This window comes from Eumetopias jubatus, unplaced genomic scaffold (assembly GCF_037043125.1).
Source record: "Eumetopias jubatus isolate StellerSeaLion01/CBP00866 unplaced genomic scaffold, mEumJub1_p1.0 scaffold_5, whole genome shotgun sequence".
NCBI classification, from domain to species: domain Eukaryota; kingdom Metazoa; phylum Chordata; class Mammalia; order Carnivora; family Otariidae; genus Eumetopias; species Eumetopias jubatus.
In genome coordinates this window covers 126,940,880-126,962,398 of record NW_028274811.1, presented here as the reverse complement: position 1 = coordinate 126,962,398, position 21,519 = coordinate 126,940,880, and the positions used below count along the sequence as shown (strand labels likewise).

The window sequence follows — 21,519 nt, the reverse complement described above, 5'->3', positions numbered from 1 at the left end:
TCCAAGCATTATCATAGATGAATCTGAAAGTCATCATGCTGAGTGAAAGAAGCCTGACACAAATTCATACCCATGACATTCCATTTATAGGAATTCTAGATAATGCTAACAGCAGAGTGGCGGTTGCCCGGGGCTGGGGTGGGCAGGGATTGGCTGCGTTGAAGCAGGAGAAAACTTGTCGAGTTAATGGAAATATTCTGTGTCTTGATTATGGTGGTGGTTCCATGGGTATATATCTATCAGATCCCCTTACACCATAAACTTTAAATGGATGCTGTTTATTGTACCTTAAGATAGCTGAAAAATTAAACATCTATTTTTATAAAGTGAAAAGACAGCTTTTTGTAGAGATGAGTACTTGCCAAAAATGAGCCACCTTATTTTTAGCATTTGGGCTTTCACAAAAGTTCCTTTGCTGAAAACTTATCTCTCTTATCAGGTCTATGGCTCATCTGGATGAAACATAGTAAATTTCTGGCAACTCGTTGTATTTTGTTTTGAAATGAAAGTCTGGCTTTGAAGTTGCAAGAATTTTTGCAATGTATTTAGCAGACAGATATTCAGGGACAAAGGTTTAGAGGAAATCTTTAGAGGATTGTCAATCCATGACCATAAAGCTTTTTATTCCCTTATAAAATTACCTTTATCTTCCCTGACAGGTCTTATTTACTACAATTTCTCTTAGAAATATTAATAATACATTAATAGCAATTAATGTATAAAATAGTAAAGCTAAAAAAATAGTTCTAATGTATTTTAACCAATGTATTACCCAGACAGGTAAAACTTGTATTTCATTATGAAAGTAATATTTGCCATCTCAAGTTTTAGGACAAAGACATAAAGTTATTATAATATTAAAAGATATTTGTATTATACTTACTAAATGAAATGTCTGAAAAATATTTTGAGGTTATATGCTCTGGAACCTAACATTTTAGAGATTATACCTCCGTAGATAATTGTCACTTTTATTCACTTATATTTTGAAATATTTTCTTTCCTGGGGATTTTCTAACTTTTTCTAGAAAGCTACCTGTTCTGTGTCAGCTCAGGGAGGAAAATTTGCTTGCTTCTCTTGTGGAATACTACAGTCAGGAATATTCTTTTAAGTCATTTTTGCGTTCCAGCAGGCTGAGGTCAGTTCTGTCCGGGAAAACAAAGACAGACTAAGTGACAGCACTACAGGTAAGCTGAAGGGAGAGCTGCTTGTGTCCCTTTGACGGGTCTGTAGTCCATGGCCGTTTAACGAGAGCAAAGGCCAAGCCGGGAGGGAGTGCAGGGAGGGTGGGGAACCCTGGGGACCCCAGAGCCGCCAGTACTGCACAGGCTGACATTTTCTTTACTTCCGGAGGCTTTTACCTGGATTTTAAGGAGTCTGTAAGCACGGATGTGAAAAAAATATATCTGTTTTCATTTGTCCCTAAATGTTAGCCCTTCCTTCAACTATGAATATAGACAAATAACCCCCAGTGATATTAGCAGACCCATGACTTTGCCAATAAGAGAATTCACAGATAACATCATGTCACCTTACTCTTATCGCGGGTATCTGGAAATATCATTGACAGTCTCTCTACTAGAGATATGGCAGTTATTAGACCTGCTGCCAGATCTGGTTATTTGGTGTATTATAAAATCACCTCTTAAATTACTACAGCCTGGGTATTCTCTTTTGTGCATTTTATTTTATTTTAAAGATTTATTTATTTTAGAGAGAGAGCACATTCATGTGCAGGGGGAGGGAGGGGCAGAGGGAGAGAATCTTCAAGCAGACGCTCTCCTGGATGCAGAGCCCGAAGTGGGGCTCGATCCCATGACCCTGAGATCATGACCTGAGCCAAAAACCAAGAGTCTGTTGCTTAACTGACTGAGCCACCCAGGTGCCCGCCCCCCTCTTATGCATTTTAAATAAAACATGATTTTGCAATGAGGTCCACTGCTGCAAGCAGCAGTCCTTGCCACTGGGCAGCAAGTTATTTCCTGAAAGGAGAGCCAACTGAGCACTTCCGTGGCTGCACGATCTAACTTTCCTACTTTGGATTTTAAATAGATATATGCAAAGACACAATGTTAATGAAGTCACACACAGTCATACTGTCTTCACCAAGACAAGGTTTCATTCATTGCCTTAAGAGTCCATCCAGTGGGTTTACTCTCTAAGAATGTAGTACAGTACCCCCAGAGTCCATTTAAAATGTCACATAAATTATTTCTAACGCTCCTTTTGCTTCAGCATTCACTTTCCTAGCCTATTATGCATTTCATGTGTTTGGAACTTTTAACTTACAGAATTTAGAAATACTAAACTTTCTAATTCCTGGCAGAGATCCATGTTAATTGAACACTTGTTGGATTCTTTAAAAACCATCCATTGTATTTTATTTTTTAAAAAATTATTTATTTTAGAGAGAGCGTGTGTGCAAGCAGGAGGAGGGGCCGGGGAAGAGAGAGCATCTCAAGCAGACTCCTCACTGAGCACAGAGCCCGATGGCAGGGCTCAATCTTAGGACCCTGAGATCATGACCTGAGCTGAAACCAAGAGTTGGACACTCAACCAACCCAGGCACCCCTCCATTGTATTTGAGAAGTAGTTTCTGTAGTTTAGAATTACAGTCATGCTCTCAGTCCTCTGGTTTATTCCAAACTCAACAGACATTATGTCAAGGGGACTCTATAAAGCTGTGGTTTAGGCACCAGACATCAGAAGTAAACATTTCTATGAAGAAATGTCATTTTGTATCCTTCCAAATTAAGAGTAAAGTTTTCATCTTTGCATTAAATGCCTGTGAGAAAATAATAAAATAACGGTAAAGAATGTAGGTCAGTGCTATTCAGATTGTGGTCTGTAAACTGTTGCCAGTCTACAGGAAATAAGGAGTTTGCACCAGAAAGCCATCCAGCGATACCGCTAAGCACACGGTTTTGTCCGGCACCTCCTCCCCCTCCCCCCCGTAGGAACACTGCATGAAGGAGGAGGTGTGCTGAATGACATTCTGGAACAAGGTTCTTGTCTCAGCACGTTGAGTAGCATTGCTTTAGATGCCATTTCAGCGTGATAATCAGTAGGATGTCAAAAAGTGGTGGTTTACCAACAGTAGGATTGTGGGATCCAGAGGAGACCATTTTGTGGTGGGGTGGTCATCGGGTCATCGAATGATGGGTCCTGAAAGATGCCTGCAAGTGACCTAGCCAAAGAGATGCTGCAAGGGCCGTCGTATGCATGAAGAATTAAGGCAGCAGCTTTGTGTTGAGAATATAGAGGGTATGATGGAAAGTTTGGATCTGAGGAAGATGTGTTACTAGGGATCATGGGCCACACACCTGAAAAAGTACATTGGCACCAGATGATGGAGGCCTTAAACTGAGGAAGCAGTCTGGAGATAAATTTTGGAGAGAGAGAGTGATTAAAGCACTTGAACCGCGGGAATGACCCTATCAAAGCATGCTTCAGGAAGATTAGCCTGAGTAAGGCGATATTTTTACTATGGGGAGAGAGAGAGAGAGAGAGAGAGAGAGAGAGAGAGAGAGAGAGAGAGCGAGCTTTGTTACAGGGCTGTTTGCAGGGTTTCCAAGCTGGGTGATAAAGTTTGAACCAGAGGAACAGTGGTAGGGATAAGAAGTAAACCAGGATATTTCTAAAAGGATTCACAGAAATGGGACTTACTAGGCATGGGAGGAACAAAAAGCAACCAAGGTATGATACTTAATCAGGTGAATGGAAAATATATAAACAAATCCCATCAGTTTTCGGATGAGCTTGTATGCATCCAGGCATCTGGTCCTGTGCTGGGAATACCCCAGGAAGGAAACCCCAGGACTTGAGAATTGCTGTTCATCTACCCAGCTGCTAGAGGCTTTCTTTCATAGTCAGGACCAGGAATAAGCCCTGGATTGGGTAGAAAGTGACTTGGTTAAAGGGCAGAGAAAGACTGGTTTAATTTTTTAAATATTATTTGAAATTGCTTTTCACTTTTCCAAGGTGCTGATAGCTTATTGGATATAAGTTCTGAAGCTGACCAACAAGATCTTCTTGTCCTGTTGCAAGCAAAAGTCGCTTCTCTTACCTTACACAATAAGGAATTACAGGATAAATTACAGGTGGGTACAGAGATTGCTACCACGGACTCTTCTGTAGTGTCAGACTATGGGGTTTTTTTCAGGTTAGTCAGATGATACTTTGTTTTAAACATCTCATATAGTTTCTTCCTTTTTTAATACAGTTAGCCTCAAGCATTTTACAGTTCCAAATTATCTGTTGAGAGAGGAGGTATTCATTAACTACATTTCTGTAAATTGCTAAATTGGTCAATTATACATAATTATATGCTTAGTCTATGTTATAGATGACATATATGTATGTGTGTGGTGTGCGCATGTATAATTACCCATTCATTTAGTAGAGCTGATCATTTAGCAGATTTAAGAACTTAAATAAGAAGTAGCTGTACTAATAAGCCCATTGCCCCTTTCGGCAACTGGAATAATATGAGAAGCAAAGGAAAAATTATGAGTCAGAGGCTTTAGAGCCAAAACAAATCTTGTGTTTTTAAAGTGGCACACATCAGCGGTCCTAATAGAGCACAGAATAAGCTTAGTGTCATTAATCTACCTCTCATGTCCTGGACCATATTTTGTCATGGGACAAGAGTACACATAAAGGAACCCTGTGGCTCTCTGATACGGAAGCTCTGGATTTGTTCTCTCCTTCCAGTTGCTTGCTCACCTGACCACATCTTTGGTGCCATTTCCTTCTTGCCTTTTTCCCAGGCCAAGTCACCCAAGGAGGCAGAAGCAGACCTGAGCTTTGACTCCTACCATTCCACTCAAACTGACTTGGCCCCACCCCTGGGCAAACCTAGTGACACCTCTCCGCCAGACTCCAAATCCTCTCCATCTGTCTTACCGCATTCCTCGAGTAAATCCACTTGCGACAGCGATGGCCGAATTCAGCAACTACAAGAGATTTTGCAAGACCTGCAGAAGAGACTGGAGAGCTCTGAAGTGGAGAAGGAGCAGCTCCGGGCCGAGCTCCGGTCCAGAAGGGCCGAATCGGTGTGCGTAAACAGTGCAGAGATTTCCGAGAATGGCTCCGACCTCAGCCAGAAACTGAAAGAAACCCAGAGCAAGTACGAGGAGGCAATGAAAGAAGTCCTCAACGTGCAGAAGCAAATGAAACTGGGCCTCGTCTCGCCGGAAAGCGTGGACAGTTATTCGCGTCTCCGAGAGCTAAGGATCACCGAGGAGGAAGTAGATGTGCTAAAGCAGGACCTCCAGAATGCAGTGGAAGAAAGTGAAAGAAATAAAGAGAAGGTGAGGGAGTTAGAAGAAAAACTTGTAGAGAGGGAGAAAGGTATGGTCATCAAGCCTCCCGTGGAAGAATACGAGGAAATGAAAAGTTCATATTGCTCTGTTATTGAGAACATGAATAAGGAGAAAGCATTTTTGTTTGAGAAGTACCAAGAGGCCCAAGAAGAAATCATGAAATTAAAAGATGCCCTAAAGAGTCAGGCAACCCAGGAGGCCGGGGATGAAGCCGGGGACATGAAAGAGGCCATGAACAGGATGATAGATGAACTCAACAAACAGGTGAGCGAGCTGTCCCAGCTGTACAAAGAAGCCCAGGCGGAGCTGGAGGATTATAGGAAGAGGAAATCTCTAGAAGACGTAACGGCCGACTATATCCACAAAGCGGAGCATGAGAAACTGCTGCAAGTGACGAACGTATCCAGAGCTAAGGCAGAAGAGGCCCTGTCCGAAATGAAGTCTCAGTACTCAAAGGTGTTGCATGAGTTGACCCAGCTCAAACAGCTGGTGGACGCCCAGAAAGAGAACTCCGTCTCCATCACAGAACATTTGCAAGTGATAACCACGCTGCGGGCCACCACCAAAGAGATGGAGGAAAAAATAAGCAGTCTCAAAGAGCACCTTGCAAGCAAGGAAGGAGAAGTGGCAAGGCTGGAGAAACAGCTCCTAGAAGAGAAGGCCGCTATGACGGACGCCATGGTGCCCAGGTCTGCCTACGCAAAGCTCCAGTCATCGTTAGAAGGTGAGGTGAGTGTGTTGGCCTCAAAATTGAAGGATTCGGTAAAAGAGAAAGAGAAGGCCCATTCAGAGCTTACCCAGATAAGAAGTGAGGTGTCACAAATGAAAAGGGAAAAGGAGAATATTCAGGCTCTCTTAAAGGCCAAAGAGCAGGAAGCAAATGAACTTCGTCAACAATTCCAGGACACTCAGGAAGAACTGGAAGACCTGAAGAGACAGTCGGAGAGCTCTTCCAAACTGGAGGAGGATAAAGACAAGAAGGTTGGTGAGATCGCATTGCTGTCGCATTTCTAGCTAGCGAGCCTTTACCACAGTTAACGTTTTTAGCGTTGGTTAGCACTGACCTGTTGTGAATGCACAAAAGCTCTGCATGTGACTCCATCTGTCCCCACGGCCACATTAAGGATAGTAGGTGGGACATTTTTGTTTAAAAAAAAAAAACCACTGATTGTCTATCAGTCCCCTTACATTAAAGCATTTTCACATATGTGCACATATTTTCCCTTGTTTAAAATGATTTTACAGAAGCTCTGCCAAGTGGCAGGGATCAGAAGTGAACCCACAAACTGAAAGACATTTGTGACCCATCTTGAACTTCAACTCTTACGGAATCCAGAAAGATTCTTCCATCATATGGAAACCTAAATATTCCCAGACTTAATCCTGCTTCCCTAAGCTCCAGGAGTTTTCCTCTGAGTCAGTGGAAGAACCGCCCTCCCTGGCCCTCATTGGCAAAGGTGGATCGGAGGGGAAGGCAGGGGTTGGGGGGAGCAGGTGAGTAGAGGTGGGCGGGGCGGGGCTTGGAGGAAGGAGGAAAACAAAGGGGGCAACTGGGAGAATAGTGCCTAGCCTGAATCCGCTCTGCATCCCCAGTCCCCTGGGCCAGGTGTTCTGATCCTTTATTCCTTTATTTATTAATCACTTATTCCTTTAATATAATGAAGATTTCAAAAAAAGCTTGCAAAGCCAAGGGAGCAGGGAGTCAGAAGGCAGAGGCTGGGTTGCGGGGCGGAGTTGCGTTTACTTTAAAGCAAGATGTCCCTAGAAATCAGGGTTCCTAGAACTTCTTCCTGATTGCCTGTATCAGCGCTGTTGAAGAGGGCATAGCTGTCTTCAAATAAAGAATGCCTAAAATCCTGGTTCTGATTTATTTTTTCAACAACACCCCCTTTCAGGGTGAAAAAGGCTATCAGTGCCATAGCGTTTGTTACCCTCATGCCTCGAAGCACAAGATTTAATCCGGGGCCCTTATTTGAATATAATGGCCTTAAGAGGGCCATGCGCTTGCTGATTTTGTTACCTATTTCATTTTATGGGCTTTCTTTAAAAAATGAAAAAGAAATTGTTCCAAAGTCTCGAGTTCCAGAGGCCGAGAGGCTCTGTTCAAGGCTTGGAACGCTCTGGAATTTTCCTTCTGCGGGCCCTTTCTTGCCTATTGATAGTTTTCCTTTCTCGCCAGATCAACGAGATGTCGAAGGAAGTCACCAAGTTGAAGGAGGCCCTGAACAGCCTCTCGCAGCTCTCGTACTCCGCGAGCTCATCCAAGAGGCAGAGTCAGCAGCTGGAAGCACTGCAGCAGCAGGTCAAACAGCTCCAGAACCAGCTGGCTGTGAGTGGGCTTCTCTCCCTGCCTGCTGGGGGCTGGGGGTGGGGGTGGGGGGCGGTGGAGTGGGGAAGAGTGGGCCGGGCAGATTACGCACCAGCTCAGCTGGAGATGGGGGGGCAGGCTGGGGTGAGAAGAGTCCCAGCCTATGGGAGTGGTGCTCCACAGAGCAACTGACTGAAGACTTCCAGGGTGAGGGCAGGAGGAGGGTGTGGTGGCATTCCCGGGCATCGCCTGCATCGAGATGGGTCGCCCGGACCTCTGAGAAGGGAGGAATCGGCAGGACAGTGGCGCAGGCTCCGTGGTTACGCATCCACTAACTGTTCACCCCCTCTCCATCTTTCTACCACAGTCATTACTGTCTCTGGCAGTGGCAAGAACTTTTTCTTATTAGGGGCCAGGATCTCTGATAGGTGTGTATCTGTGCCTCTGAAGCTGCTTCTTGGCTCCTCTCCTTATATGACCTGGGAAAGTCCTCTTGTATCTGTATTTATTTCCTATGGCTGTTGTAACAGACCAACACAAACTTGGTTTTAAAAAAAATCTGTGCTCTTAAAATTCTGGAGACAGGGGCGCCTGGGTGGCTCAGTTAAGCGTCTGACTCTTAGTTTTCTGTTCAGGTAGTAATCTCAGGATCCTGGGATGGAACTGCGTGGGGCTCTGTGCTCAGCGCAGAGTCCGCTTGTCCTTCTCCCCTCCCCCTCTGCTCTTTCCCCTCCCCCGCATTGCACACGCTCACACTCTTGCTCTCTCTCAAATAAATGAATAAAAATCTTTAAAAAAACATTCTGGAGATGTTAAATGTGAAACCAATTTCACTAAAGGCAAGGTATCAGCAAGGCTGGTTTCTTCTAGAGACTCTAGGGGAGAATCCATTTCCTTGCCTTCACTGGCTTTTAGAGGCCACCCAACTTCCTTGGCTCATGGGTCCTACCTCCAGCTTCGAAGCCTATCACTCCCCCCCGGCTCTGCCCTCCCATCTCCTCCTCCTCTTGCTTCTGTCTTGTAAGGACCCTTGTGATTACATTTAAGGGATAAATGTCAGAATAAACTTTTCCTCCATCTCAAGATCCTTAACTTAATCACAACTGCAAGGTCCTGTCACCATATAGGTAACATTCCACAGTTTGTGGGGATTGGAGCACGGACATCTTTGGAGGGTCATCATTTCACCTCCCACAACATTTGTGAAGGTTTTAGTTGACACGGGGATGTTACATTTTCCACGTGAAGCCAAAGGTTAGTCTGTCCTGGACTATCTCTAGTTTCCATTGACAAACAGGACCTGGATTGTAAGATTTCTTCAGTACAGACTTGATACTGGTGAATTCAGGTTTCTGCAGTCCTTACGCTGGCTGGCCACAGAGTACAAAACTAGCTTTTTTGTGTTATCAGCTCTAGCAGTGAAGGACTGATCAGGGGAGGAGAAGAAGCTCCCTGTTGTGTTGTGCAGGTCATTTTTCTGATGAAGCGGTTATCACAGACTTGTAGATAAAATGCTGATGGTTCATACAATCATTTTTACAATTTTCAACACAATATTATACAAGGCACTAATGATCTAAAAGTGAATAAGACATAGTCCCACCTTCACCGAATTTATACTCAATGACTTTCCATATTTTCAATGTGGTCAGCCTCCATTGGTAGAGAGATGTCCAACATGCTCCAGGCATACAGAAGAAATGTCTTGAAAGGCTTCCTGCAGGAGGCGATGCTTGCTAAGTCTTGAAGGGATAGGTCGGAGGCAGCAAGGACTGGAAGGTCACATTTAGATGGCCCTTGGCAGCCTTGGCAAAGACAGACCCAGTGGAGTGGTGGGATGGAATCCGGACTGCAGTGGGCTGTCCTAGAGAAGTGACCAAGGAGCCAGTGTCTGATGGGCTGACGAACCACAGCAGGAGGCAGGGGAAGCCTAAAGTAGATTTGCTGGAAAGAGAGGAGCTGGTAACCAGAGGGTGAGGTGCTTTCTTTTGAGATTTCAGAGGTAATGACAGAGGCAGGTGAGAGTGTATGGCTGGAAGGAGGAGGAGCAAGTCATTGAGGTGGACATTGGGGAAACTGAGACCGAGGTGTTCATGGCTCATGCATGTGGGTATCGCCATCATCCAAATGATGACAGATACAGGGATGGAAAGGAGGACAATGATCAGAAGATGAAGTTTTAAATAATTGAGTGGAGGTGTCCAAAAGGTGAGAGGAAGCAACACAGAGAGAGGTCCTAAGGACACCTCATGTTCTGACACTCATAAGAAGGAGGTGAGAAGGTTATTGATGGACTTTTGTAGACTTTGGAAGTGATCTATATATGATAGTCTCAAATTTCATCATGAAATAGGAGGAAAACCATCTCCTTAGAAAAGTTTAGAGCTGAGTGAAGATTCTTGAAATAGTTACTGAGAGGAATTGGAATAATAACTCAACAAGGAGAAACAGGCATGAACAGCTGTACCGAGGAACCAGTTGAGTGAGATTGGTTCGTCACCCTGTTCGTCACCTGGGTACTCTGACAGCTGAATAATTGAGCTCCCTGGGGGCTATATGACTGGCTATATAGTGAGAAACCAATAGCTCCTTTTAAAAGAATAGATTTTTTAAAATTAAATTAATATTTGGTTATTGTAGAGAAGTTGGAAAATACAGAAGACTCTGGAAAAGTTTCTATAAATAAAAATGGTCCATCATCCAACCGCTCAGAGATGGTCACTTTTAGCATTTGATGTTTCTTTGCACCATTTATTTTATGAGAATGTGTCTGTGTATTTGCATAAGTAGTTATACAAACATTTTTTGCAACAGAGGTGGGATTATGTAGTAACTACTTTTTCATGAATTTTCTCCTAGAGTTGACATACCAAAAATATGAAATGGGTAGATTTTTTTCCCCTAAGAATATTGACAAATGTTGCCCTACAAATAGTGACAAGTGTTCAGAAATATACAACCCAGTGAGCCCACACCAATTTTAAAAGCCTCCTATGCTAGCATTTGCTGGAGGAAATCACTTGGGGAGCACTTGGCCACAGCTTTCTTATAGTTTTTTGGTTTTGTTCTTTAAAGGTCTCCTAAGCTCTTAACAATATCAAATCATCTCTTTCCAGGAATGCAAGAAACAACACCAGGAGGTCATATCTGTTTACAGAATGCATCTTCTGTACGCTGTGCAGGTATGCTAACAACCTGTGAAGTATCTGGGTATCCTAAAGAAGTACCACAGCAGGGCGCCTGGGTAGCTCGGTTGGTTAAGCAACTGCCTTCGGCTCAGGTCATGATCCCGGAGTTCCAGGATCGAGTCCCGCATCGGGCTCCCTGCTCGGCGAGGAGCCTGCTTCTCCCTCTGGCCCTCCCCCTTCTCATGTACTCTCGCTCTCTCAAATAAATAAATAAATCTTTAAAAAAAAAAAGAAGAGAAAAAAATACCACAGCAGATGTCACCCAAACTCCCATCGTTAAACTAGTAGAACAAATGAAAAGTCAAGGAGAATCTTTTACGTTGAGAAGCTTTAAAATGCTTATTGCTTTGCTCTGGGTTTTGTCAGGAGCCCTACACCATTGATGGAGAGCCGCCTCATCATTTGTTGAGAACCAAAGGAGGATGTGGCTTCTACCCCCACCAGGAGGAGGAGCCTAGGCTTTATTTTCAGGCGTGCCCGTGTTCTTAGAGCAGTCAGCACGGTCTCACCCCATGACTCTTGGTGGCTTGGCTAGCTGGGCTCACATTTGCAACTGAGACCCAGAAACCCTTTGCCTGGCGGCTCTGGTAGACCCAGCCTCATCATCCTCCAGAGGGAAAAGAGTCCCTCTGTCTCTCAGAGAGAGGGACTGAGGGACACTCTCTCTCAGTCCCTCATAGAAATGTGGGGATCAATAGGGCTAACATTCCTTTGGAAGATCTGGGGGAAAAGCCAAGGGCTTCATCTCAGCCAGCCATCACATTCCCTAGGGCTCAGACCGCCAAGACTCAACTTGGGTTCTAATGATTGTCTTTTGTTTGAATTTCCTAGGGCCAGATGGACGAAGATGTCCAGAAAGTACTGAAGCAAATCCTTACCATGTGTAAAAACCAGTCCCAGAAGAAGTAAAATGGATTCCTTGGCAGGACACTGCCCCCTTGTTGTCCATCTTTGCGTTAGATTTGGAGTTGTTGGCAGCCACTGCCATTGTGCTCACTCGTGGTCTGTGCCGTGGCCTCGCAGAGCTTTTTCCCTTTCCAAAGGCAGCTTTCTGAGGACTGGGCCCTGGGGGAGACTGTCCTCAGAACCGCTTAGAGACCTCAGCAGCCGAGGTGACACACCGTGTTACCCCTTCAGACTCCGGAGCTGGGGTCAGCCACACCCAGGGGTCTGGTCCTGGTGCTGGCAGTGGGCACCCTCCTCTGTGGCTGACCGGCTGAGGGGCTTCGTGGTCCCAGAGGGATATGCTGACACCTGCGCTCCACGTTGCTTTCGTTCCCACACTCAGGCCGTGCCATTCAGCACCGGAGGGCTCTTTTTGCCTTTGGTTTCCAATCCTAAAACATGATTCAACTTTTGGCCAAATTAGTCTGGCACTAGTTATGTGGTGCATGCTGAAGAGCCTTTATTGTGATAGCCTGTGGATTTTAAAAGCTCTCATTCCATCATTTCCCCCCATCTGCCTTATATATAGTTCATCACGCTGCTCGCTCCTTGGTCCTGTGGTGTGATGAGACTATTCACTAAAATCCGAAGTTGAAAAACAAAAGCAAATTGTCCTTAGAAGTTATTTTTAAAGCAAATTGTTGACATAGTGCAGATTTTCTATGCAAACTGGCCTCCTGCTGTTATCCGTGAAGCTCAGGAATCCAGACGTTTGTGTTCAACAAGGGACAGTAAACTGCATGTTTACAGCCAAAAGAAATGCCTCATGGTTCTTCACCTCAATTTTTTTAAAAGTGTTTTTTTTCTCTACAATATTTTTATTGGCTCTTAAAGGTGTTTTCATAGCTAAACCCCTAAATAAGTGAAATCTACATTAGACTCTATTAACAAAGTATTTTTAGGTAACCGTGCTTGTGACTCTTTTTTAAAGCCTAACTTTTTCTTCAGAGTTTTCCGCTATAGCCAAGGGTAGTTATGTATTTATTCCTTTTCCAAACTCAACATGAGCTGCCACCGGTATCCCTAGACATTCTGCCATTGTGTCCTTAGAACTGTAGCACATTTCTGAATACGGTAAATCCTCCTTTCACCCACTGAGTATTTTTGAATGCCCCAGCTCTACCAGTGCCCGTAAAAATGATCTCTGGAAGGACTGTTAGTACCGATCACTTTTCCAACGTTGAAACTAAAAATCCCAATATGGTACACATGACGGTGCATAGCAAAGGTCATGGGGGAAAATATTTCTGTTCACTTTACTTTCAGGTTAAAAGTGTTTTTGAACTTGATCGCAGCTTCCTTATGGCATTGTTCCTAAGGAGGGATGTCAGCTGAGCATGGACCTCTCCGAGGTATATAAAGGAAAGGGCAGAGGCCTGCCCTGACAAGGCCCACGTGCCGTAGGGCCGCCTGGGCACACAGGGTGCTAGGCTGTTTCGGAGGATGTGTTCATCTCTACTGGATGAGGACCAACAACAGCAAAGCAAAAATGGCTTTCAAGCTTGGTGTTACTTTTCTTAAGTTGTGTATAGTTCAGCAGTTTCGAAAATGCTCCAAAGAAATGTGAAAGGACTTTTTGTCACAGCCCTTAATACAAGCAAACCCCTCCTTCCTACCCCCGCACAGAAATGCTGCAGAGTATAAAACTTGAGACATTTTGTAGGACGCCTGACAAAGTGTAGCCTTTTATCTTGTTTCAGGATGCATATTTATTTTAAGTACTCTGGTTAAATATTAAAAAGTTATATGCTGTAGTTTAGCATTTTTGCCTTTGTAATTTACAGAAGGTATTGCAGAAAATAAACTTTTGTTTCATTTTGCATCTGTGTTGTTGATTTTTGGTGCATTCATAAGCATATGTGTATGGCTTCCGAAGAGCAGGTCAGTAATGCTGGGGTGTGATGGTGTTTTTCGCCCAAGTCACACGCAGTGGCAGGCAGTGGTCCACAGTCTCTCACTATCTGTCACCTCCTTGCCATCTCCTAGCATCTTTAATGTCAGACTCTGACTCCCCCTTCCACTTTAGATGACCCCTCTGATTACCTGGCGCCCACTCAGATAACCCAGGAGAACCCTTATTTAAGGTCAGCTGATTAGCACCTCAGCCCCAAGCATCAGCCCCTAGTGGGCAGCTGTACCCTGGCTCTTCAATTCAAAACTGCCCCTTGGTTGTCTGTAGTCTTTGTAACCATTTGAAAGCTTCCATTAGATAGTTTTTTCTCTTCTTTCCTTTTCCTTTTTTGAAAAGGTAATACATGCACATGCTAAAAAAAAAAAAGTCAAATACCTTCTATCAACTATCACATTACAAGCATAATTCATTCCTAAAAAACTCTTTAGGGTGAATTCTCACAGGTTGAATCGTAATTAAAACACCAAATGACTGGACGCCTGGGTGGCTCAGTCAGTTGAGCGTCCGACTCTTGGTTTCGGCTCAGGTCATGATCTCATGGGTTGTGGGATGGAGCCCTGCATCCGGCTCCTTGCTCAGCAGGGAGTCTGCTCGAGAGAGATTTTTCCCCTCTGTCCCTCCCCGCCTCTAAAAATAAATAAATAAATCTTAAAAAAAAAAAACCCCAAACGACAGTGAAATGGATGCAATTATTTAAATAGCTAACATTCTTCATCATAATACAATGGGCCATCTCCCTTCACTCAACACGGTTCTCCCACGTCGGCTTCAGCTCATCACTACACACCGTACATGCTTAATTGGACCTTTAATGCCCCCTCACCCCGAAAACAAAAGATAAATCAATAAAAATAATGCAAATGGCATATGAAGTTATTAACTATTTTAAGTCATCAAGTGCATGCACCCTGTGAGGAGAACTTACTTCAACGGAGGCCAACCGTTCAACTCAGAAGATGATTTCTTGGAGAAACATCACACACAGCTGGGCATTTAACTGAGCTACATCCAAACCAGTCGTCTTAGATGGAAAGAAATGCTTCAGGCCGAAGCTGGGGTATGAAAAGAAACTCCCAAGACTTGATGACTAGATGTCAACTGAAATAAACTGAAAATAAATCTCTCTCCTCCCAGTCCTTAGTTTACCTCTCCAGAGGCAACAGCTATTCAGTTTCTTGGATGACCTGAGACATTCTATGTACCTGTAGGCATAGAATTTAGCTTTCCCCTTTAAATATAGAAGCGTACTTCAGACACTCTTCTGGATCATAGTTTTAAAGATACTTAAGGGGTACCTGGTTGGCTCAGTTGGTAGAGCATGAGACTCGGGGTGGTGAGTTCAAGCCCCGTGTTGGGGGGAGAGCTTTTGTAAAAAAAAAAAAAAATACTTAAAATTTCTTGGAGAGGTTGTTCTCCGTTGGCACACACATCTAATTCTTTTTAACTGTTGCATGGTATTTTGTAGTATAGTTGTGCTGTATTTTTAGTTCCTTATTGATGCTTTCAGTCTTTTACAGCCCTAAAAATGATGGGATGACTGTCCTTTGTATAAACGTCTCTATGTACACATGTGAAGACTACTTGACTAATTTTCAAATTGCCCATTTTCACAACGTCCATCATGTGCTACAAGAGTGCAGAGAAAAAAAGAGTAGAATAGTGCCTGCATCATCACATTGTGTGAGAAAGAATGGCCTTTTTCTTCACATCGGTTGAATAAGACTCATCAATTTGTTTCCCTTACATAAACTTGAAGACAGACTGCAAAGCCTTTAATAATCAAACCCACCCATCTTCAGATAAACACATGACATGCTGTGTGGGGGAAATGCTCCCAGAACGTGTCAAAGCACAACACTGTGCAACGTGGCATAAATGGAAGGCGAGGTGCTGACAGCAGCAGAAACACTCTCCAGCAAAGATAGGGGTGCTGCTTTGTGAGCAGAGTTAAAAGGCCGACTGCAAGGCAAAGAAGGGGCTGGGCAAAGAAACAGACCAAGGCATTGAATAGCAATTTCTGCTCTGCTCAGGGCCAAGAACTCAAGCATGGGAGTTGCATATTTGTGAAAAAATCGAAGGACAAGAGCTCAACCATGAAGGCTGTGGTGAGGAGGCCATTGGAGCTCATGGGTTGAGATAGCAATCGCTGGGGGTTTCAGCAGATGGAAAGGCTCCCCTGAAGAGCAAGTCCCCAAGAGAAAGAGGTGAGTGCAAGGGAAGACACTCCCGCACGTTCATTATGAACCAAGCCCCAAAATGTGAAGAAACAGTATATATTCAAGTACTGTGACTGGATGTACCGGATTACAAATGGGAGATGTGTAGGGGAGAGAAAGAGCAAGACGGCGCCAAATAATGTAAGCTTTTGAACAGGAGAAGGACAGGTAGTAAGGGTTCCCTATGTCACTTGTGGATGTTTTTAAAACCTAAGCAAATTAAGTCAGGTTAAATACGCTGAGAGGCAGGGTTAACAGTGTATTTATCTGTTAAAGCAGGAGTCAAGAGTCAAAGATTTAAAGATGCTGCACTGCTGGATCCGAAGATGGAAAATGAGGCCACAAAGCAAGGAACGCAGGTGGTCTCGAAGCTGGAAAAGGCAAGAGAACAAAATTCTCCCCAAGAACCTCTAGAAAGAATCAGCCTTGCCCACACCTTGTCTCTAGCCCAGGGACAGCCATTGAAGACTTCTGACCTCCAGACCTAGGACATAATAAACTTGTGTTGTTTTAAGCCATGAAGTTTGTGGTCATTTGTTACGGCAGCAATAGGAAACTGATACACATACTAAGGGGCCAGAATCTCTGCTACTGGAGAGTTCCTGAAGATGATTCCAAGTTTCTTAAGTGTTATTGGACATTGATAATAAGCCAGATACTGTGTTGAATGCTAAAGGCTCGATGGTGAATCATAATAGCTCTCGCCCACAAGGAGTTCACAGCTGATCAGACAGGGCCTGCCACCTGGTAGGTGTTCAGTACTCATGGGTGGGTGGGTGGATATTTAGATGAATGGATGGCCTAGAGGACCCTGTGTGCTTTGCTCCTTTGCTGACCCATTCTTCTGTCTCATTCTTAATTGCCTTTTTGTTCTTCCTTGAACCCACTGAACTTGCTCCTGTCTCAGGGCTTTTGTACTTGCTGTTATGTTAGAATGTTCTTTAATTTGATGTTTGTATATTTGCTCCTTCATTTCCTCTGCTCAGTGCCACCTTGTCAGAGAGGCCCTCCTTAACTACACTAGATAAGTGATGTCCACATCACTTTCTAGATCCTTTATCTGGCTTTATTTTTCTCCAGATAATTTGTCGCTTCCATGTAAGGTGGTTCACCCAGCTGAGGGAGGGAGGGAGTCCTAAAATCCAGCCCACCCTCTGTTCCCCTTAGCAGGGGTCTGAGTCTGGCTGGAGGAAGAGGTTTTTTGTTTTTGTTTTTTTTTTCTAATTCACACAAAGTTGTTGCTTACTCCCCTGGCCCTGTGCCTTTTTCTAACTTGCAGAGACATCAGACTATTTACTAGTAACTCTACTTTTCTTCACCTAGTAGAATAGAAGCTCCAGAAGAGCAAAATCTTTGTCTGTTAGCTCACTATTGCTTCCCTAATGCTTAGAACAGTATTGGGCACATAGCACATATTCTTCAATATGCATTTTTTTTTCCTCTGGAGGGATGGGCAGATGAATGGGGAGTGTGAGAAACTCACAAAGTGCCGATATAATTGTGAGCGTCAAGATGGGACTGTGGATGGGTAGTATGGGAGCTCAGAAATAAGGTATCTAACCTTGAAGAGGACAGAAAATGTGTTTTAAGAAATTACACAGTCCAAAGGAAAGTTTATTTGATTTCCTTGTCCTTAAGTTTCACAGTTCTTGCAGTTAAAATAATTTGTTTATTTGGGAATGGAAGAATCTAGAAGTACCCTGTACACATGCTTCCTTTATGTGATTCTGCAATAGCAGTGCTTGTTTCTTCTACTTCAGGATCAAGGGAGGGACTGTGTGAGTGAACACACACTATAAAAGCAAGATTACTAGCATCCCATTCCAGAGTTATTGAACAAACCTAAAGCACATTTACCTGTAACTAAGGTTTATGTTTGGGGACAGGGTGAATATGGCAAGGAAAGGGAAAAAACAGCACACAGGTTTGGAACTCTGAGAGTGTAACATTTTTTTAATTTGACTTCTAATTTTACAGGTGAATTGTTTCTGGTCAAAGCTAATTATTATTATTATTATTATTATTTAAAGCTTTTATTTATTTGAGAGAGAGGGAGAGAGAGAGAGCATGAGAGGGAGGAGGGTCTGAGGGAGAAGCAGACTCCCCGCTGAGCAGGGAGCCTGACGTGGGGCTCGATCCCAGGACTCTGGGATCATGACCTGAGTTGAAGGCAGACGCCTAACTGACTGAGCCACCCAGGCACCCCAAGGTCAAAGCTAATTAAACGGAGGTGGAACCAGACTGTCATTTTTAGAATGGGAATTCAGTGCCTGTTCTGGTACCTCACTTCACAATGATGGGCAGAAGCTGGTGTTCAGGAACCAGAAGTTACATTTCATATACTTAGAAACAACCTCCCAGCCAATTCCTAAAATGAAAACATTAAAACTTTTCAATTTGATGAAGACCAACTTAACAAGGGTAAGGGGAATCAGTGTTAGAGAACAGGAAACCAGTTCTTCCTTTTTATCCCCATATGTGTTAAATATTGTCCATAGAGTTACAAAAATCTGTGGTTTGCCACCAGAGAATCCTGGGAACTGGGAGGGGTTGTAGAAAGCAAGTGGTAACAGATACTCTCATTGTATGAGCAAGAAAACTGAGACTCCACACAGAGTCAAAACCAGAGCCCTGAAATCTTGAGGCGGAGTTCATTGCTCTCATCCTTGTTCCATGTTGGGAGTTCTCTTAGGGAACAGAATAAAGGGGGTGGGATCCTTCTAAAATTTTGGCACAGGATCTTGAGGGTACAGATTTAAACCTTAAGTTAACATGCGGTTCAGGTTTCACATAAGAGAAGCAAACTCATTTAAATAGCTCCTCCAACCTAACTGCAGAAAGTCTATCTTGGCATTCTTGGATCAATAGCAAACTTCAACCTGGAACTGGAAAGAACAAACACCAAATGTAAACACCACCTTTCAAGTTCTTAGTAAATATTTTCCTTCTCTACCAAACCTGCTTTTCCCCCCCTTTTGTTTTTTTAAAACGAGGACATACCATCTTCAACTTGACTTGTCATAGGCCCCTTGTTCACCGTAGGGTTTGTGATAACACCCTCTGCACAAGGCTGCGGATCTGGTGCTGTTGGTTTGGGTACTGGCCCCAACTGCCCTGCACCTGTCAGATCTGAATTATTGTTATTATTGTGTATTTCAGGCTCCTGAAGAGGAATGGTATAAGAATACATGCTGCATAAACTAGGGCTATGTGGTGTTTGCCAAATGTGCCCCATTCCTCGAAAATATTGTTGGAACTGCTAATCAGTAGTAGAACTAGTGGTCCATTCCTTAAAGTACTCATTTCGGGCACTCCACTTTCCTGATCAAGCATAGCTCAAATCTTACCGGGAGAGGAAACACAGACGGTGCTGACACCATCAACAGTTACATCTGAGCCTTTCCTCTCCAGTCCGGAGAGCCAGAACACCCGGGGGACTTCGGGGGTGCAGGGTGCGCGGAGGGGTGCCCAATCGGGCGCCCATTTAGTCCAGTACGCCGCAGCTTTAGGTAGGTGGGGTCCTGGAGCCCGGCGCCCTCTTCCATCCTGCGATGGGATTTCTCTCCTCTTCCGGCATCTTCATACCTGAGAGCTAAAGTCCTTCCGAAAAACAACAGGTGACGATGCAACCGCAGCAGAGGGGTGTTTGGGGACGAGCCTGAGGCTGAGCGAGTCACGCCCGCGGAGACCGGAAAGCCCAAGCGTCCTGCAGAAGCGCCCGGGAGTGGCCCGGGGATTTTCCGGGGCCGGAAGTGCCCCGCGTCGCCATGGCTACAGGCGCCGACGCTCCCGGTTTGGGAGCGGCGTTCCGTTCCCATGGCAACCCCATTGTCTCCCGAGCCGGAACCCGGGCTGCGCGCGCGCCTAGCCGACCGCGCGGAGAGCCTCGCTTCCGCCGGGCACCTGTGCGGCGCCCTGAACGAAGTCCGCCGAGGCCAGGACGCCGACGCCGCGCGAGGAAGCCGAGCTCTCCGGCTGAGAGAGCCCGGACGGCTAGTTTCGCGGCGTGGCTTCTCTGCCCTTGGCCAGGTGGGCGGCCCAACCCCTACCTCGCTGCTCCCCGCCTGTGCTTTTCGAGTTGGAGCCTCTGTGGCACCACCCGCAAGAAAGAAGCCTCAGGATGCTCACTTGGGGCTCAGGATGTGGCTCAGGGTTTACGAAGTTGCGGTGAAAGGAAGAAGGAAGCGATTTGAGTTTGAGAGAGGGGCCAAAGTGTGGTATTCTAATTTATTCAGAGCCGTATAGCACCTCATAGAACAGAATTTAGGAGGTTGGGAACTCAAAACTCCTCTCCCTGGCCATAGTTTTGAAAGTAGAGATTAGAAAGAGAAATTAATCTCCTTCTGGTGTTTGGATTGTGGATGTGCTGGAGCCTGTGTCAGCGAGAGCCACTCAGGGCTCAGATGGGAAGGAATGACATTCTGCAGGGTGAAATGAGGAGCGACTTGGTGGGTGTTCATGTTCAGTGCATAACTGTGCATTCTGTTTAGATTTGATTTAAAGGGAGAGCCATGAGAATTGAATTTCACAAATAATTATAAATCAGATGTTTGTCATGAGATTTCAGTCATTTCCCCCCTCAGCTAAGGACAATACCCAAACAGACGCTGTGTGTTCCTTAACTAGTACCTCATATTAAATAGTGGGATGGCCCTAGGGACAAAGAGAAGAATTAACCAATACGATGGCCATACTTCATTTAATGCTTAGAACTGGTTGCTTTGCTTGGATCCATCTGGCAAAAATAATATCTGACTTGAGTAGGAGAACATAGTTTTGATGATTCGGGAGCTGTAAATATACTGGCTTTGAGGGTGTAAAAAAAAAGTCAGGGATTTTGGAGGTACTCTGGAGTAGGAATTAGGGGAAAGAAATTTAATTCAGAGGTTTAATTTGGCAAATGCCTTTAATTTCTGCCTTCTAGGTGTCTCTACAAGAGTGAGGATAGTCTATTTATGGATTTCAGATGGGTTATGTATTTGGGCAGTTTCAGTTTAATGTTAATAGCATCCAACAGAGGGAAAATAGAAGACTTCTAAGCCTTTTTTTTTTTTTTCCCAAAGCCAACCTGACTTGTGATTCTTGGTAGGACGAAGATGCAAGCCAGCCCCATCCACATTCCAACTGTCAGCAATGACACCGACTGGGATTTCTGCTTCCACCTGTAAGTACCACAGAACCTTGACATCACAGTCACTGGCCTGGAATAACGATTCTGCTATACAATCCATTTGTAATTGTGCAACCTATGCGAGAAGGAACATAATTGTTTTTTCCTAACTGAAGGGAAATTTTATTTTTTATAGATAGGTTAATTATACCAAGATTGATAAAGTCATGGAGAATTAAATTTAACAAAGATAATGAGTAAATTAAAATTGTTTTATGAAATAAAGAGACAATAAGTAAAATTTTCACATCATAATAGCTAATAGTTAGTGAGCAAATACTTTGTGCCAGGCACTGTTCTAAGTACTTACATGAAGTCATCTATTGCCCCAACATCCCTGTACTGGTAGTACTATTATACTATTATAATTTTATAGCTAAGGAGTATGAATCAAAAAAAAGTTAAGTAATTGGCCCCAAATCCCACAGCTAGTGATTCAAACTGGGCGCCCGGAT

The 21,519-nt window shown here is 44.2% G+C and overlaps 2 protein-coding genes across 6 annotated transcripts in view; both read left to right on the top strand.

The window, feature by feature from the left end:
* RAI14 (retinoic acid induced 14) overlaps nucleotides 1-11,730 on the top strand; it is a 62,052-nt gene extending 50,322 nt beyond the window's left edge. For 3 of the 5 annotated variants that reach the window (XM_028098005.2, XM_028098004.2, XM_088023714.1), the window contains 6 exons: nucleotides 1,134-1,188; nucleotides 3,983-4,101; nucleotides 4,771-6,306; nucleotides 7,505-7,654; nucleotides 10,750-10,815; nucleotides 11,653-11,730. In XM_028098005.2, coding sequence (XP_027953806.1) covers nucleotides 1,134-1,188; nucleotides 3,983-4,101; nucleotides 4,771-6,306; nucleotides 7,505-7,654; nucleotides 10,750-10,815; nucleotides 11,653-11,730 — 2,004 coding nt within the window. Of the gene's footprint in view, nucleotides 1-1,130; nucleotides 1,189-3,982; nucleotides 4,102-4,770; nucleotides 6,307-7,504; nucleotides 7,655-10,749; nucleotides 10,816-11,652 lie in introns of all 5 variants that reach the window. The other 2 variants (XM_088023715.1, XM_088023712.1) reach the window with 1 other exon arrangement.
* Nucleotides 11,731-20,961: 9,231 nt separating this feature from the next.
* Nucleotides 20,962-21,519, top strand: part of TTC23L (tetratricopeptide repeat domain 23 like) — a 39,712-nt gene continuing 39,154 nt past the window's right edge. Inside the window, exon 1 of the mRNA XM_028097975.2 lies at nucleotides 20,962-21,058. Coding sequence (XP_027953776.2) covers nucleotides 20,991-21,058 — 68 coding nt within the window. The 5' untranslated portion in view covers nucleotides 20,962-20,990. The remainder of the gene's footprint in view (nucleotides 21,059-21,519) is intronic.